This window comes from Heterodontus francisci, chromosome 12 (assembly GCF_036365525.1).
Source record: "Heterodontus francisci isolate sHetFra1 chromosome 12, sHetFra1.hap1, whole genome shotgun sequence".
NCBI classification, from domain to species: Eukaryota; Metazoa; Chordata; class Chondrichthyes; order Heterodontiformes; family Heterodontidae; genus Heterodontus; species Heterodontus francisci.
The window spans coordinates 84,498,555-84,514,356 of NC_090382.1; the positions used below are offsets into that span (position 1 = coordinate 84,498,555).

Sequence of the window (15,802 nt, forward strand, 5' to 3'; positions counted from 1 at the left end):
TGCTGACTATCCCTGATTAATTCCTGCCTCTCCAAGTGGAGATTAATCCTGTCCCTCAGAATTTTTTCCAATAGTTTCCCAACCACTGATGATAGACTCACTGGCCTGTAATTACCTGGTTTATCCCTGCTACCCTTTTTGAATAATGGTACCACATTCGCTGTCCTCCAGTCCTCTGGTACCTCTCCTGTGGCCAGAGAGGGTTTGAAAATTTGTGACAGAGCCCCTGCTATCTCCTCCCTTGCCTCACATAACAGCCTGGTCCGCTCTTAAATTTGTCCCAAAACATTATCACCAATCCTTCTTCATCACTGGTCAATATCCTGAAATTTCTTATATGCCATTGTGGAAACACCATCACCATAAGAACCAGAACAGTTCAAGGAGAAATCACACAACCATCTTCTCAGGGCAATAAATGTGGCTCACTGTTGCCCACGCCTCCAAAATTTTTCATCAAATAAAAATACCTACTCATGCACCTTAAGTAATACATATATGCATCCAGGATTGTACACACATAAATCCTCACAAACATTCACTTGAAAATCCATATCCACAAGATCAGAGGGCAGGTTGTTCAACCGTCTAAGAGCGAAGTCCAAAGTACGGAAAGTCCTCATCAGGGAACTCCTCTTTGCTGACGATGCTGCTTTAACATCTCACACTGAAGAGTGCCTGCAGAGTCTCATCGACAGGTTTGCGGCTGCCTGCAATGAATTTGGCCTAACCATCAGCCTCAAGAAAACGAACATCATGGGGCAGGATGTCAGAAATGCTCCATCCATCAATATTGGCGACCACGCTCTGAAAGTGGTTCAAGAGTTCACCTACCTAGGCTCAACTATCACCAGTAACCTGTCTCTAGATGCAGAAATCAACAAGCGCATGGGAAAGGCTTCCACTGCTATGTCCAGACTAGCCAAGAGAGTGTGGGAAAATGGCGCACTGACACGGAACACAAAAGTCCGAGTGTATCAAGCCTGTGTCCTCAGTACCTTGCTCTATGGCAGCGAGGCCTGGACAACGTATGTCAGCCAAGAGCGACGTCTCAATTCATTCCATCTTCGCTGCCTCCGGAGAATACTTGGCATCAGGTGGCAGGACCGTATCTCCAACACAGAAGTCCTCGAGGCGGCCAACATCCCCAGCTTGTACACACTACTGAGTCAGCGGCGCTTGAGATGGCTTGGCCATGTGAGCCGCATGGAAGATGGCAGGATCCCCAAAGACACATTGTGCAGCGAGCTCGCCACTGGTATCAGACCCACCGGCCGTCCACGTCTCCGCTTTAAAGACGTCTGCAAACGCGACATGAAATCCTGTGACATTGATCACAAGTCGTGGGAGTCAGTTGCCAGCGTTCGCCAGAGCTGGCGGGCAGCCATAAAGACAGGGCTAAAATGTGGCAAGTCGAAGAGACTTAGTAGTTGGCAGGAAAAAAGACAGAGGCGCAAGGGGAGAGCCAACTGTGCAACAGCCCCGACAAACAAATTTCTCTGCAGCACCTGTGGAAGAGCCTGTCACTCTAGAATTGGCCTTTATAGCCACTCCAGGCGCTGCTTCACAAACCACTGACCACCTCCAGGCGCGTATCCATTGTCTCTCGAGATAAGGAGGCCCAAAAGATGAAAAAAGATATGCATCCAGGATTGTACACACATAAATCCTCACAAACATTCACTTGAAAATCCATGTCCAGAAAATCTGATCATTAGAGACCTGAAAATAAAATGCCTTTTACAAATAGTCACTGTCCTTTTATTCTTATATACAAATTAATTTTCATGTGGCAAAGTGAAACACAAAGGACAAGAATTAAGGGGATGAAGTCACACTTCGCAACAGCAACAAAAAGGTTAACACATTTGGTAAAACACTGGAGATAAGCATATATGATTTTATTCGTACAAAGTGATTAACATTTACAGAATGTTAATCTGTAACCTGGGAATTTGTGCAACAGGTTTTAAATGCTGATATCAGACAATCATCCATTTTAATACATTTGGCCTATAAGTTCAATAAGGCCTGTTAACAGGCCCAAGAATCACAATGCACGATTACCCCGAGCCTGGTCGAGGTGATGCAAGCAGCATGCAAAATTTGTGCTGCTTGCTTATCAGCATGATTGTGATATGAAGCCCTGTTCTAAAGACACTGTTGACTGGCTGCATGCTCAGCATGGAGCTCAGGTGCATTCGAGGCTCACACGAGTTGTAGCTAGGTTGCAGTTCTTAAAGGGGAGGTGTATTCAGACTGCAGCAGATGGTGGAACTTTGTTCAAAAGTGTTTCAAAGAACGAATAAGACACCCAATGGAGGTGACGGACAGCGAGAGAAGGCTTCCATGTTTTCTAATGTGACGCTGGAGGGCTTAGTCCAGGAGTTGGAAAGGAGTGGAGAAGTCAACTTTCTGCAGAGGGTCTGAAGGCCCTCATGTCACACACTGGGAATGGGAGCAGGTGACCACGGGGGTCAATTCAAGGACGATGGCCCTGAGGAACTGGCTGCAGTGTCATAAAAATTTCAATGATCTTACATGAGCTTTCATGCAGTGAGTGCAACTTCAAATGACATCTCCTATCCAATGCACCACCAACCTCTCCTGCTGCTCAACACACCACACCTCCATCACTCACCAATCAGCAGTCAGGACTCATGCCTAACATTCAGATGCTCCACCTCACCCTCACACTTAACAATGCTGCCAGCCTCACACCCATCTCTCACAGCTTCCACATACTTCCAGCTATTCAGCTACAGCAGGCACATCACCAAAACACCTTGCATCACTCACTGACAGTCTCCCCTTTCTCTTGCAGGACAAGGCCACATAAAGCATCTCCTGAGTCCCTTGGAGGAGATGGTGCTGCAAATTATTGGGAAAGCAGAGACTGAGGCCATTGCAATCAGCATTGCCAAAACCATCAGGATGATGGTATGTTGCTGCCTTATAAACCTTCGCAAATCCCACTTCAACCTCATCCCGCTATCTGGTATGAAGTGCAAGCTGAAGATATATGACCATGGACCTCTTGCTTTCCAACCAACCTCCTTTCCATCAAACCAACATTCCCCTTTTTGATTTCCTGCTTTCAGACATTCAAGAACTGCCTCCTGTCCATCCAGTGCAGTCTCACCATGAAAGATGCAAGCAAGGACAGATGTCTGATGAAGAAGCACTGTCACTTGACCTAACACACGCAGACACAGGCTCAAGTATTGACACTGCACGTACTTTAGAGGGTGGTATAGAGGCAGGATCAACACATGTTGAGCAACTGCCATGAGTGGGCTGCAGCCAGGCCGGGGGAAAGGATAGTGCATGTGCCAGCTCCCTGGACAGGGAGGTTGCAGACGGGTTCTGTTGCAGAGGACTCAGATGAGGACTTTGATGGGCTGGCATACAGGAAAAGGCTGATGAACATGCACACAGAGATGCTTGATGCATTGGCAGGCCTGCCACAGAGCCGATTGGCACTGTCACGGAGCATGGAAAAGTCCAGCTCCAACTTAGCACAGGGCTTTACACAGAGCTTTCAGCGAATTCCTTTCAGCATGCAAGTTGTGACCAACTCCATGACAGCACTAGCAGATCCAACCTTGATACAGCGTCTCGTGGCCAATGTCTTGGCTTCCATTGCAACACAGACAGAAGCCACCAAAAGCCTCAGTGCTGCATCAGAAGCTCAGATTGTTGCCATGCAAGCAGGGCTTGGTGTTGTGCAGGTTCAAACTGCTGCCATCATGGCTGTGGATACCAATGCTCAAAGGGGCTTGTAGGCTCTCACAGCAGTCAAACAACCTGTGCTTCAGCAGATTACGAGGATTGCTGAGGCACTGCCCCAGGGGAGTGGCAGTGACTCTGTGGTGCACAAAACTGCTGTCCTTTTAGAGGAGGACAGAATCTGTGCTCTCACCAGCTAGCCAGCCCTGACTGCTGTTGCCCATGCCAAAGTAATGCAATCCGAAGCCATGTCCTCGAAACCCATAGCTGCTCGAGGGCGTCTTGCAAAGCCGTCTGTAATCTCCTCAACTGAAAGTCAGCAGCCTTCCACCAGCCGTGCTGCAGCCATTGAGGTAGCACTGTATTGGAGCACGAGACCAGTCAAAGGCACCTGCAAAACAGGCCCTAAGGCAAAGCATAAGAGTGAATAGTTGAGTATAGTATGTAATTTTTGGAAGTGCGTTTGGATAATGGCTTGCCTGAAAAGGTTGGTTTGTGGTCTCTTTTATTTCAGGATTTCACCCAAGAGGACACTTTAATGGTCCATCATAGAGGAATGGAAATTTGGGGGCAGGTGGGCGGGGGGAGGTGCGGATGTTCTCATGGAAACCAAAATCTGATGGGAAGCTCGCAGACAGCCCATCCAGGGCGCTGATTTCCCGAATGCCTTCTCCCTTCCTCCTTCTCTTACCCTTCCCTCTTCTCCTCCTCCTCCTGCTCCATCAGTGAGCAGCTCCTGCTCTCTGATGTCTCTGCTCCATCTGCCGGTGATGCTGCAGCCCAAGATGAACTGCAACTCAACTATGATCCAATAACATGGAGCACCTGGTGGACTCAGAGGACTTTCTTAACCATAGCACTCCTGCCAATGGTCCAGCACCACTCCAATCTGACTAGAACAAGTTCTGTCACCTCTTGCAGCAACACCATGTCGCCACTATGCAGCAGCAAAGAGAATGTTAAAATTACCTCACCAGAAAGTTGAGTGTTGATGCCTTTAAATTGCACTGGTCAGGGTCCTTGGTGCAGCTAAATGCATGTTAAGAGACGGTGTTAACAGGACCAATGAGGTCCGAAATGGCAGGTCATGCACGAATGCAGCACTAGACCCTGACTAATGTCACACTATATGCCCACACTGCTTGCTCCTGATGCACACAAAGCACGCCATCGATCTTCCAAGCATGGCAATTAGCGTGGGTTGTGCCAGAAGTGGCCAGAAGCAGATCAACTACCATTTTCAGCCTCTCCAGGCTCCCACTGCACAAAAACCAGTGGCACCATGGAGTCCAGATTTGTGCCCTTGGTGTAGAACCTAGTCATTTTTTCACCTCTGTCTCTTAACTCATGTTATCTGCACTTTATGTGTCCCTAGCAGAGAGGTACAAAATTAGAAGGCAATAATTAAATAATTTCTACAATAAATAACAGCCCCAAATTAAATTAGGGCATGTATGTGATGTGGTGGGGTAGGTGGGTAGTGGGAGCAGCAGGGAGGACGCTGAAGTTGGAGGTACTGAAAAGCTTGCATGATCAAAGCAAGATTCATGGACCATTTTAACCAGCTGGCTTTATCACTATATTCCAAGATTGACGCCCATGTGAGCCCCAAGGAAGGACGAGAAGGTCGGTTGGCAGAAGCAAAATTTTGGGCTTTGGCAGGTCACCATGGGGAGTCTAAGAGAATGGTCCTCAGCATGGCGGTAGATCATGATCAGGAGAGGCAGGAAGAAATCAGGGACAGGGAAAGCCCAAAGTTTCCTTGTGGGACCTGGAGAAGCACTCATGCTCCTCCTGGCCTTCAAAGAATCCATTAAAATTGTCAATAAAGTTATCTTGCTGTGCCTTTTCTGGTCCTGGATCCAGTCAGCAACAACTATCCCTGTGCAATTAGTTTTGTGCACAATTCGTGTGACCCAAGGTGAAAATCATATTGACTTCTGAATCATACCCGGAATTTTGAATATACTATGGGGACCCCACCTGCCTTCAGCAAGAGCCACACATGTCTCCTGAAACCCAGGCATGAAAATAGTGGCCTTTGGGCATGCAGCACAATAGTGAGGTAATTACTCAGCCCCTATTTTAACAATGCCCCCTCCCCCACAAGACAAGTTTTTGTCAGGTGCAGGAGGCTCAAAATTGGGCTAAAAACTCTTTCTGGCAGAACTGAATAAAGGAAATAACTCACCGATCAGATAACTGTCCAGTAATAAAGGAACCGACCAGCACTCCCATGAAGAATACTGATTTAGAAAACTGACCTTTCCAGTCATTGTTACACACCAAATCCCACTGAAATACAAAAAGAAGTTAAAAATTCCATATATATGGCTTGGGGAAAATTATCGACAAGCTATTTTACGGCACTGGATGCAAGAATGGGTGGAAACAGAATATGAGAAAAATCCATTTGGTCCAACAAGCCCACTACGATGTTAGCCTAGGCTCAGTGACGGCGCTTACCCTTCTAAACTAGAACAATGTGGGGTCAAATCCCACTTCTGAGGCTTGAGCACATAATCTAAGCTGACATTTCAGTTCAGTACTGAGAGGGTGCTGCAGTTTGGATGTGATGTTAAACTGTAATCTCATCTGCCACCTTGGGCAAATGTAAAACATTCCATGGCACGATTTGAAGAAGAGCAGGATAGCTTTCCAGCCAACATTACCGAAACAGATTATCTGGTTGCTCATCTCATTGTTGTTTATGGGACGTTGCTCTCATATTTGTCTGTTACGGCATGAGTACTTCACTGTATGTGAAGTGATTTGGAACATATTAAGGACAAGAAAAGATGTCTAAATAGAAGTTCTTTCTAATTCCAACGGACATGGAATCTTCCGTTGTCATGGAATCTTCCAAACCTATTTAGTTGGTTGAGGGAAATTTCGAATTTCCAAGGCAGAGCTATGAATTTTCTTTTTACACAGCCTATAAATAATTGAACAGAACTCTCGAATGTCAACATTGATCAACTTTGCTTTCTCCAACCTGCCCTAGCACCTTCATTGATTTATATGCACTGTTACAACCAGGTGAGAAAGAGGTCTAGGATTCCCTTTCAGCCTTCACCTGGTCTTACTGTAACAGGGTTTTATTTTAAACACACCGCGTTTTTAGCTTCCACTTGGTGAATCCTTGTTCACCACTTTCCAATTATAAGGCAAAGAAACCAGCACAAACAGGTCTTCTTAGGTTTAACGAAGAAAGATTGAAATGTATTAAACTTAAACTTTAATTTGGTGAATGCCTACGGATACACGATGCGCCCATGCTAGCATGCATATGCAATACACACATGCAGATAGGGACAGAAAAGAGCAGAAGAAAAATAAAGTGGAAAGTTTTGAGGCAATATCTGAAGAGTTTTTGTTATGGGTCTTCAAGCTCACAGTATAGTCCTTGTTTGCAGGTAGATCTTGCTTTTCATTGGGGTCCAATATTCTTCTTGAACGTTGTTCACTGTAGGAGACTTCTCTCTCTTGGGATTCATGTGTCTTCAGTCGGTTTTTGGAGTTCTGTGAGAAAGAGATGGGTGCAAACAGACAGGCAGGAGAGGATGTGGCGAGCCAGCAAGGAGAGCTCTTCTCAGTCCAGGAGCAAAAAGCTTTCTGCCAGTTCATACATTGTCTCTATAATTTAAAACTCCCCAAGTTAGCCAGCAGGGTAGTCATGTGACTGGCTGGTATCACCACTTCTGGCTTTGTGAATTGTCTTGTCCTTTCAAGCACCGTCTGATAATAGCAAATGCCTTTTTTTCCAGCCAACGTCTGGCAGTCCTTGTAACAGGTCTTCTCTTCTTCCCAGGAACATTTTGAAATTTAATTTCCATGTGGCAAAATTAATATACCTCATTCTTGGCAGGTGGAGGCCTGCATGACATGCACATATACCCCAGATCTCTCTGTTCTTGTGCCCCCTTTAGAGTTGTAACCTTTAGCTTATATTGTCTCGCCTCTCCCTACCAAAATGTATCATTTTGGACTGCTCTGCATTAAATTTCATCTGCCATGTGTCCCCCAGCTTGTCTATGTGCTCTTGAAAGCCATCACCATCCTGTTCACTGTTCACTATGCTTCCAATTTTGTGTCATCTGCAAATTTTGAAATTTTTCTGCCCTGTACCCCCAAGTCTAACTCATTATTATACTTCATAAAGAACAGTAGTCCTAGTGCCAACTCCTGGGGAACATCACTGAATACCTTCCTCCAGTCTAATAAATAACCATTCACCACTATTCTCTGCCATTTAACCAATTTTGTATCCATATTGCCACTACCCTTTTTATTCCTTCAACTTTGCTGACAATTCAATTATATGGCAAATATCTATGAGAAGTGGAAAGAACATATATTTTTAAATACAAATTTGAAAAACTGGTTCACTGCTCACTGAAGGTAGGATTGATGTATATCAAAATAAATTAAATGCAATGATTAACTTCTTTTAGAAAGAAGTCATCTTTGATGACACTATTATTAAGTGCACTATTCTGTGTAGGATTGAACTGAGCACACCAGATGTCTATATGTTGGCATATCCTGTCAACGTTGAGGTACGGTAGCATAGTGGCTATGCTATTGGACTATTAACTGAAAGCCTTTGGCTACTAATGCAGAAACCATGAATTCCAGATCTTCCATGGTGCTTTGAGAATGTGAAATCAGATTTTAAAAAGTATCAATAACACTAACCATGAAGCTCTTGGATTGTCTTAAAAACGCCAACTTTGATTCAATGATATCTGTCAGGGAATGAAACTAGTTGTTTTTATCCATTCTGGCCTATATGTGACTCCAGTCCGACGTCAACTCCCTTGTGAAGTCACCGAACAAGCCACTCCGTTGTATCAATTGGCTCTGCAGCAGTTCAATGGGGCCCACAACCTTCTCAGGTCAACTGAGACTGGGCAATAAATGCAGCCTTTCCAGAGACACCCACGTCCCAAGAATGGATAATAATAAAAAAAGTTATTTATTTATTACTGTCGTAAAGATATGAATCTGTCAGTATTCTGGCTCCTGATTGCTATTCAGTGATTCTGCTGTGCAAAGTGTACGTGATAACAGAGAGACATCTGGGGCTTGAATTTAGGGTCCCAATGCCAAAATCAGGCGAAAACAATGGCAGCCCATGGAGCCGCTGCAATATTAAGTGTGGCGGCTCATTTAAATAGCTGGAGCGGACCGCACCTTCCCCCCGGGGGCGGGCTGTCCGTCCCTGGCAATGGCGTCAGCTGCCCTTGCACAGGTACTGATGCCATTTTTAAAGGGCTTCAAGCCCTACATTTCAATTTAATTATTTAAAGAAAAATTGAAGGAAAAAAATGTAAAAAAATTATTTCACCCCTTTCCCCCACCTCCATAACCATATAATTAATTACTTGCCCTCTCCCTCCCCCAAAACACTTACCTTGTCCGCTTGATCGTCCCCCCACAAAGTGCATAAACTTTAAACTATAACTCTTCACACTATCTCCTACACCAATGATACCACTTTGATCCCACTACCCCACTCACGCACTGAGAACCTTAGTTGATCGCCACTCCCCACTAGTGTTCTGCCTCAGTTCCCCGAACGGGGATCTGACGGCGCGGGAGTGCAGGCCAGTGGCACAAAGATCGCAGCGGGACCGACGGCGGGAGCGTAACGGTAATCAATTCATTTATTTACATCAATTTAAAAGTTTAAATTGTGTTCCCGTCACCAAACGGTGGGGTGGGGGGGGTGCCCGCCACGAGGCCACCAGCAATATCGGGCGGGCCTGCCCGGCATCGAGGTCCATGGCAGCTCTTTCCCAGAGGCATTTTCTGGGACCACCCCCCCCCCCCCCCCACCCACACCGTCATAACTCACGACGCAGGGGTCTGTAAAATTCTGCCCCTGGTGTGTTGAGTTCAATCCTGCACAGAATAGTGCACTTAGCAACTGTGCCATCAAAAGCACACCCATTTCTTTCTAAAAGAAGTTAATCATCATTGCATTTAAATTTATTTTGATTGGAAACTGTTCCAGAACACTGCATGTCTGTGGCCAGAAAAAATGTTGGTTAAAACTTGAAGCTTGCCTCTCAACGTTTTAAAGAGCGAGATCCGTTCCTAGCTTGTAATTCTTTTCACCATTGAAAACAAGTTCAGGGCTTGAATAACTATTTCATAACTTGAATTGTGCATACATTATAAATATTGATAAAACTATGTCCAAATTAATGTTGTGTCTTTATTATGTACAATCTGTTTGCATGACAGAGAACAAACAATAATTCGGGCAAGAGGTTCATTTGGTATACAGAACACCAAGTTTCAATTACTATCTTAGAGGGCACCTGCAAGAAAAAAAAATTAAAAAGTTTAAAAATATGTGAAGTTTTTTAATAATCTAGAAATCTGACATCTCACAAGTATAAAAGTGGTTTCTCGGAGTGTCTCCTGACAATGCAGAGCATGCACAGAGTGATCACTGACGTCATCAGTGCGTCCGAACATTTGCCAGCTTGACAGTATGAATCTGTGCATGCGCTCACCCATATCACCATGCAATGATGCCAGACGTAATACAAAGTAATTCATGACAACGCTTCTTCATCGGACACGTCATCAGGATGTGTCGCGATGCGCACATGCGCAGACGGTCTCATGCCCCCTGCGCATGCGCTGCGGTCCAGCTTACCAGGACCGCTTTGCGCAGATGACACGGTATGCGCATGCGCACACAGTCTCTTCATCACTGCGCATGCGCTGCGGTCCGACCAGCCAGGACCGCTGTGCGCATGCGCCGATGACGTCATCGCGTTATTTCGTCTTCCTCGCCGACGCGCCTGTTTGGCCTCTGCGCATGCGTCAAAGCTTCGGCGCAACTTTTTGAAAGTGGAAGGAGGGTAGGTTTCGTCGGGCATTTTCTAGCATTTTATCTGAATTATTTATTCGTTTTGGAGACTTGCTTCGTTTTTATTTGACACAGGAGATTGTTCCAAGGTAAGTTGCTCTGCCTTTGTAAGTTGCTCTGAAAACATTTCCATTGTCTGGGCCACCGCATGTAGCAGGATGAAGGCACAGTGACTGTGATTTCTGGCGCCAAACAGTACACACTGCAGATACATGATGGCCAGGCTACCTGCAGCTGCATCTTCTCCATTCAGACTTTGTTGCCCTGCAAACATGCTGTTGTTGTGCAGAGGCATCTGGGTCTGCCTTTGGACAGACTCGCCCCCAATTGCCGCTGGCGTGCATCTCAGACACCAACGACGACAGGCATGGCTGCTGCCATTGTGATTACAGAGGAACAGCCAAGGCCCCTCAGCCACAATGAAAAATACCGCTTGCTTTCAGATCAATTGTACCAGCTACAACAGGCCGTTCTGCAGAGTGGAACGGCAGCATTCATGAGGAGACTGGACTGGCTGCGGCAATAGACTCTCCGCTGGCAGCAAGGACTGGCTGATGAGATGGAGCCATTTACTATGCCCAACAATTGCCCGGAAGCACCTTCGGATGGAGGTGGCCGCGCGCTGGACATCAGTCACGTGTCACAAACCCTGGATCCTGAGCATCTCACCCCCTGGCCTAATGATCTGATGGACCATACGTATGCCTGCCTGTTCAAATCTCCACTTCCCCTACCTGCGGTACCCTCTCCTTGCTGCTCAGTTACACAGTCACCTGTTCCTACACCCATCAGGGCAGTGCACATGGACACACAGTTACCTGCTCCTACACCCATCAGGGCTGTGCTCATGGGCACACAGTTACCTGCTCCTACACCCATCAGGGCAGTGCTCATGGGCACACAGTTACCTGCTCCTACACCCATCAGGGCAGTGCTCATGGACACACAGCCACCTGTTTCCCCATCCGACGTTGAAACAACCATGCAGAGCCTTGTGAGACTCCGCAATTGCCAGTTGCTGCCTGTCAAGCAGAGAGGGCGTCCAAATGGGTCAAGCACTTGGGGAACATTCAGCAAGAAGAGACTGAGCACTAAAAGAAACAAGCATGCCGTGTCCAGTGGTAGCAGAAATGTGAATGCTCTTGCTGTGAACACAACTGGTGATAGTAGTAGGCAGGATTAAATGGGAATGGATGGAAAGACGCACGAGTAACATAACCACTGGCAGGGAACTGCTGGGCTAAATGGCCAGCTTTATGTTCATAGCCCAAAAGAAATGTGCTTCTTTTCCAGCACCCTCACATCATTCATGTTTTCCCTGAGAGCAGCATTGAACCATCACGAGATAGGGGCAGTAACATCATCCTGCCTCCTACAGCTGAGGTGGGTACTAAGTGATTCATTGGCGGTGTTATCAGTACATGCCTTTACCGCAGAACACAAAGCATTCTCAACAGTAATTTCATTGGAGGGAGGGAAGCTCTGACACTGATGTTCTTTCCTTATTTTCTTTCATGTAAAACGTGCCCTCGAGAAAACAATCCTTGAGACTTAAGGTCAGCATTCAAGCAACGAAGGCAACTAGACCATGCTGTGGAGCTCATCACGATGTGGAAAGGAACACTGAATTTATGGATGAATTGGGAATGCACATTGGGATGCGCTTGGGGAACATTCACCAAGAATAGACTGAGCTCAGACTCTTGTGACTTTGCCTTCTTCACATGGACAATACAGTAGTGGAATAGAGGGCCAAGCGTTTATTCACCACAAGGCTCTCCAGGAACAATCTCTTTAGCTGTGCAAAGCAGAGACTCGGCCTGTCTGTCTAACGGGAATGCTGGACACAACACTCATGTATCCATGCACAGCAGTTCCTCGGATACTTAATGAACTTAATAAAACTTTTCAATAATTAAACCCAGAATTGTTGAGGTTTTGTTTTGCATGCTATTTCCCCGACTTTGCAACTGCACTTCAGATATTCAACTATGGTGGGGGGGGTAGAGGGAGGGGTGGGTGAAGAGGGGGAGGGGTGGGGAGAGCGGGGAGGGGTGGGGAGAGGGAGCATGCAAAATGCAGGGACCAAACAGTCGCAATGCCTGAAGTACTGTGGAGAAGTAGAGAAAGCAACTGGGTAGGGGAGAAAGCAACTGGATTGGGCATCCGCAGCTGGAGGGAACGGCTGAATGGAGAGGGCCGGAAGCGAGAGGCCGTAGAGAGCTGCGGGGAGCGAGCGTGCGAAGACCTTGGTGTCACCGGGTCCAAGGACTGGCCAGTAAGTCTTTTGCTGTTGTGTTTATGGCGCATGCACAGAAAAAGGCACTCCTCTTCCGTTCCGCTGCTCCCCCCCCTCCCCCACTCTCTCCCCTTCCTCCCTCTCCCCCAGCTCTCTCCCTCCCCCCTTCCTTACCCCTCCCTCTCCCTCTTTCTCCCCCCTCTCCCTCTTTCTCTCCCCCTCTTTCTCTCCCCCTCCCCCTCTTTCTCTCCCTCTCCCTCTTTCTCTCCCTCTTTCTCCCCCTCTCCCCCTCCCTCTTTCTCCCCTCCCTCTCCCTCTTTCTCCCCCTCCCCCTTCCTTACCCCTCCATCTCCCTCTTTCTCCCCCTCTCGCTCTTTCTCCCCCTCCCCCTTCCTTACCCCTCCCTCTCCCTCTTTCTCCCCCTCTCCCTCTCCCCCTCCCTCTTTCTCCCCCCCTCCCTCTCCCCCTGGCACCGCTACCACTGGTCTCCCCGCGCTGCTCTCCCCGGCCCCCGCGCTGCTGTTCCCGGCCCCCGCGCTGCTCTCCCCGGCCCCCGCGCTGCTGTCCCTGGCCCCCGCGCTACTGTCCCCGGCCCCCGCGCTGCTCTCCCCGGCCCCTGCGCTGCTCTCCCCGGCCCCCGCGCTGCTCTCCCCGGCCCGCTCCACTCTCTCACTCCGGCCATTGTATTCTGCCACGTGTTTGTCAGGTTTCAACTCTGTGATTCTTTGAGCAGCGCCATCTTTCGTCCTGGCAGCTGCTGCAGTCGCAAGCTGTGACGTTTTCGTGGCACAGGCTGTATTTGCGCATGTGCCAAAACTGCGCCACCTACCCATCGCGTTGTCAACAATTGCGGTCGACGTAATAATGTCCAAGCATTGCCTCACCCCTTAATGGTTGCAATCGCCACCTCCATTCCCGCCTAACAGTCGCCCGCTTCCGCCCCTCACTCCCCACCACACCGCCTCCCCCCTCAGCCGTTCGCTCCCAGCCTTGCCGCTTTGGTCCCTCACTCCCACTTTGCTGCTGTCCGCCCCCCCACCCCCTGCCACCGGCCACTCGCTCGCTCGCTCCCCGCCTCAGCCACTCCCTCCCCACCTCACTGCTTCTCCCCCCCAATGCCCAAGGAAGCAGCGGGGAACGAGCCGTTGAGGGTGGAGCAAGTGACCAAGGGGTGATGGGGTGATGCGGGAAGCAAGTGGCTGAGAGTGGGGATGTGGGGAAGCCGGCAGTGAGTGGCTGGGGAGGAGGGGAGGGCGGGGAGTGAGCAGCTGAGGGGGGGAAATGGAAAGGCGGGGAGCAAGTGGCCAAGGGTGAGAAGTGGCAAGGCAGGGAGCAAGCGGCCGAGGAGTGGGGGGAAATGGCAAGGCGGGGAGGGAGCAGCTGAGCAGGGGAAGTGGCGAGGCAGGAAGCGAGCCGCCAAGGGGTGTGGGGAGGGCAGGGAGCGAGTGCCCAAGGGTGGGAAGTGGCGAGGCGAGGAGCAAGCGGCTAGCTGGGGAAGCAGCTTGGCAGGGTGCGAGCGGGTGGAAGGCTTAAACTAATTGAGGTTTGGGTTGGAAAACTTTAATTGAAGTAAATTAGACAAATCTTTTAGGGCTGGAGAAGGAGCAAGAATGCGTTGTCAGGGGAACAAAGAGACAGGACCTAAAATTCGAACGTCTAATACTCACAAAACAAATGCTAATTATTAAAATTTATCTGACTCGAGGTCATGCAAGATAAAGAATTGCAGTTGCCTGTTCATGTTTGGATTCAAATGCATCTGCTCCTTTTATTGAAAAAAAATCTAAATATTTACCTTTACAAACTATTCTCAGGTTAACTATTGCCAGTGTGCCCGCTGTATTCCTTCAGCCACATACCTCGCTGACGATGGTGGAGATGTACTGATCCTTACTGTACTCCCATCCATCCAAACAGGGCTCCTGTTCTACCTCAGACATATTGAAGGAATTTGGGTCGGGAAACGTCTCGGAAAGATTCATTATCACGTCCACCCGGTACCGTCTACATTTGCTGTACTGGAGTTTGTCTCCTTCTCGCACAAGAGGGATAGTCCGATTCCTCCACGCTTCACTCAGATTGAGATTCCCGGGAACTAAGCAGCGATGCTCTGGAATATCCCCGACAAAAACTATGGACAGTCCACAGAAACCATTGGGGAAGACAATGAGGCTCAAAAGGAAGAAGATAATTTTCTGGTAGGGGCCCCATTCTCCGAGAAAAGCGGTAATTTCATCGTAATCCCGCATGTTACAGCGATTTTCACCAGTAAAACTGCAGCAATCGGCCGATGGAGGGCAAACAGGAATGACAGCCTTCAGTTATTTCAAACTCTGGTTAAATCTCAGTTGTTTCCATTTATAAATACCGATCTAATCTTCATCCGGCACTGATAGCTCCTCCCAATGCCACTGTATTCGAGGGGAATTTTTAAATAAATAACTTGTTTGCCACCACTGAAGTCTTTTAATAATTCATGAGATGTGGGCTTGGCTGGCTAGGCCAGCACTTATTGCCCAACCCTATTGCCCTTGCGAAGGTGGTGGTGAGCTGCCTTCTTGAACCGCTGTAGTGCATGTGGTGCAGGTACACCCACAGTGTTGTTAGGAAGGGAGTTCCAGGAATTTGACCCAGTGACAATGAAGGAATGGCGATATAGATCCAAGTTAGGATGGTGTGTGGCTTGGAGGGGAACTTGGAGATGCTGGTGTTCCCATGCATCTGCTGCCCTTATCCTTCTAGGTGTTAGAGGTCGCGGGTTTGGAAGGAGCCTTGGTACGTTGCTCCAGTGCATCTTGTAGATGGTACACACTGCTGCCACTGTATGTTGCTGCTGGAGGGAGTTAATGTTTGTAGGTGGGGTGCCAATCAAGCGGGCTGCTTTGTCCTGGATAGTGCCAAGCTTCTTGAGTGTTGTTGGAGCTGCACCCATCCAGGCAAGTGGA

The 15,802-nt window shown here is 48.1% G+C and overlaps 1 protein-coding gene across 1 annotated transcript in view; it reads right to left on the reverse strand.

Annotated features, from left to right (window-relative positions):
* Positions 1–15,106, reverse strand: part of LOC137375640 (organic cation/carnitine transporter 2-like) — a 126,456-nt gene extending 111,350 nt beyond the window's left edge. The window contains exons 1-2 of the mRNA XM_068043021.1: positions 14,717–15,106; positions 5,921–6,024 (exon numbers count right to left, since the gene is read on the reverse strand). Of these exons, the coding sequence (XP_067899122.1) occupies positions 5,921–6,024; positions 14,717–15,106 (494 nt within the window). The remainder of the gene's footprint in view (positions 1–5,920; positions 6,025–14,716) is intronic.
* Positions 15,107–15,802: the final 696 nt, after the last annotated feature.